The sequence below is a fragment of the Puntigrus tetrazona genome, unplaced genomic scaffold, assembly GCF_018831695.1.
Source record: "Puntigrus tetrazona isolate hp1 unplaced genomic scaffold, ASM1883169v1 S000000127, whole genome shotgun sequence".
In the NCBI taxonomy this organism is placed as follows: domain Eukaryota; kingdom Metazoa; phylum Chordata; class Actinopteri; order Cypriniformes; family Cyprinidae; genus Puntigrus; species Puntigrus tetrazona.
The window spans coordinates 1-2,150 of NW_025047804.1; the positions used below are offsets into that span (position 1 = coordinate 1).

The 2,150-nt window shown below is 33.0% G+C and overlaps 1 protein-coding gene across 1 annotated transcript; it reads left to right on the top strand.

The window, feature by feature from the left end:
- Positions 1-491: 491 nt before the first annotated feature.
- LOC122332608 (ephrin-A5b-like) lies at positions 492-816 on the top strand (the record flags this gene model as incomplete). The annotated part of the gene is made up of 1 exon (XM_043229953.1): positions 492-816. A coding segment is annotated over exon 1 (325 nt), but the record flags the coding sequence as incomplete, so codon positions are not given.
- Between the last annotated feature and the right edge of the window lie 1,334 nt (positions 817-2,150).

Here is a 2,150-nt window from a genome sequence, read left to right on the forward strand (position 1 = left end):
CAAATAAACTATGATATAAAAATATAAAATTAAGACTAAAATGAAATGTTATATATTTTTTTCGTCTAGATTAACTTAAACTGCTGTTGATAACTAAATTAACTAAAACAGTAATACTTTACCATTTATTATTGTTAACAACTAACATTAACTAACAACGAGCAATATAATAGTTAACATTTTTATTAATATGTTGTGGTAACTTTAGTTAATAAAAAAAAAATACAGCTGTTCGTTGATATTAATAGATTCGACTCAGTTTTTACAGTCTATAAGGAAACGTTGAATTCTTAAAATATTTACTATTTTTTTTATTGTTAGTTCTCTTTAAGTGATGCAATTAACTAATGATGATAAATGAAAAATGAAGCAAAAACATCATGCAGACTATTAACAAGAACTGAAACAGCATTTGAGCGTTAATAAAATATCATCATCATCATCATCTCATCTTTACCAGATGGTTTGAGTTTTGGTTGGGTCTCAGGTACATGTTTGAGATAGTTTTCTCTGCGTCCTGCAGGTTCCACCGCGGAGACTATCACATCGACGTCTGTATAAACGACTACCTGGACGTGTACTGTCCGCACTACGAGGACTCGGTCCCCGAGGAGAGAGCCGAGCGCTACGTGCTCTACATGGTGAACTACGACGGCTACAGCACGTGCGATCACACGGCCAAGGGCTTCAAGCGCTGGGAGTGCAACCGGCCGCATTCCCCCAACGGCCCGCTCAAGTTCTCCGAGAAGTTCCAGCTCTTCACGCCGTTCTCGCTGGGCTTCGAGTTCCGGCCGGGCCGGGAGTATTACTACATCTGTGAGTATCAATCAATCAATCAATCATTTTTATTTCTATAGCGCTTTTAACAACACAGGTTGCATCAAAGCACTGTACAGTATAAAGTAGAAGAGTACAATGAAAGGGATGTATAATGAAGAGAGTGAACAATTTCTTATTAAATGCAGAGACTATTCGACGTTAAATCACTAGAAGTTAAGTGTCCTCTTAACTTAAGCTAAGTATGAGAGTGTGTAGTGTGCATTTACAATACACACTTTCAGTATGCATATAGTCATATTTTTCCATTTTATATTATATGTAAATATATTTAATATACAAACTTAAATGCATGCATGCGTTTTTATTTCTATATACATAATAAATATGCACAGTACGCGTGCATAAATGATGTTAACGCACTATTTTGTAAAAGTTTTCATTTGATTTACATTTTCAGTAACGCTTTACAATAAGGTGTCATTTGTTTACATTCAATAATGTATTAACTAACATGCACGAACAATGAGCGATGCATTTTTTACGGTATTTATCTTAAGGCGATGAAGAAGGGTTTTTGTGACAGAGGTCTCAAGGGAAAAGTAATTAAATGATTGTAGCTAATTACTTGGTAAATAATTACAAGAATTGCTCAATGGTTGTGTAAAAACCCTGTGAAAAACAGCTCCGTTCACAGCAAGCCATTTCAGTGCATGTCCCTTTAAATGCTAATGAGCTCTGATGGCCCCGCCCCCTCGTCTCTTTTTATCGTCCCCCGAGACTGATTGCTTTGTAAAACATGAGCAAAAAAAACATGTAAAAATGAATTTTGAATCTGAAGACCCCTTTGAAAATGTAAATGTCATGAAATTATAGTAGCACTAAAATAAAGAAAATATAGCAGTTTGTCGTTTTAAGAGTTTTACTAGAAAAAAATCAGGTGAACACAGTAAGCCTTCAACAATAATTAAAATAAATAAATAAAGAATGCACATATCAGCTGTGTTAAAAATATTAATATAGATTTATATTTTATTTATTTCGATATTTCATTCATTTAGTATATTTTATTGGCATGCAATAGCAACCGTTACAAATAAGTGAAGGAGAAAGGATGGATGGATGCAAGTATATTTGGGGAAAAAAAAAATAATAATAATACTTTTTTTTAATATATATAACACGCTCTGGGTGTGATTCTTACGCAAAGTAATTCTCTAAAAATCACAGTGTGACAAAAAATCAATAAATAAAAGGTAAAAGAGGTAAAAACATTAAACATTTAACATTAATTGAAATATGTGAAAGTTAAACTGTATTAAAACTATTAGTTGTAGGTTTTAAATTATGTGTGTGTGTGTGTGTGTGTGTAT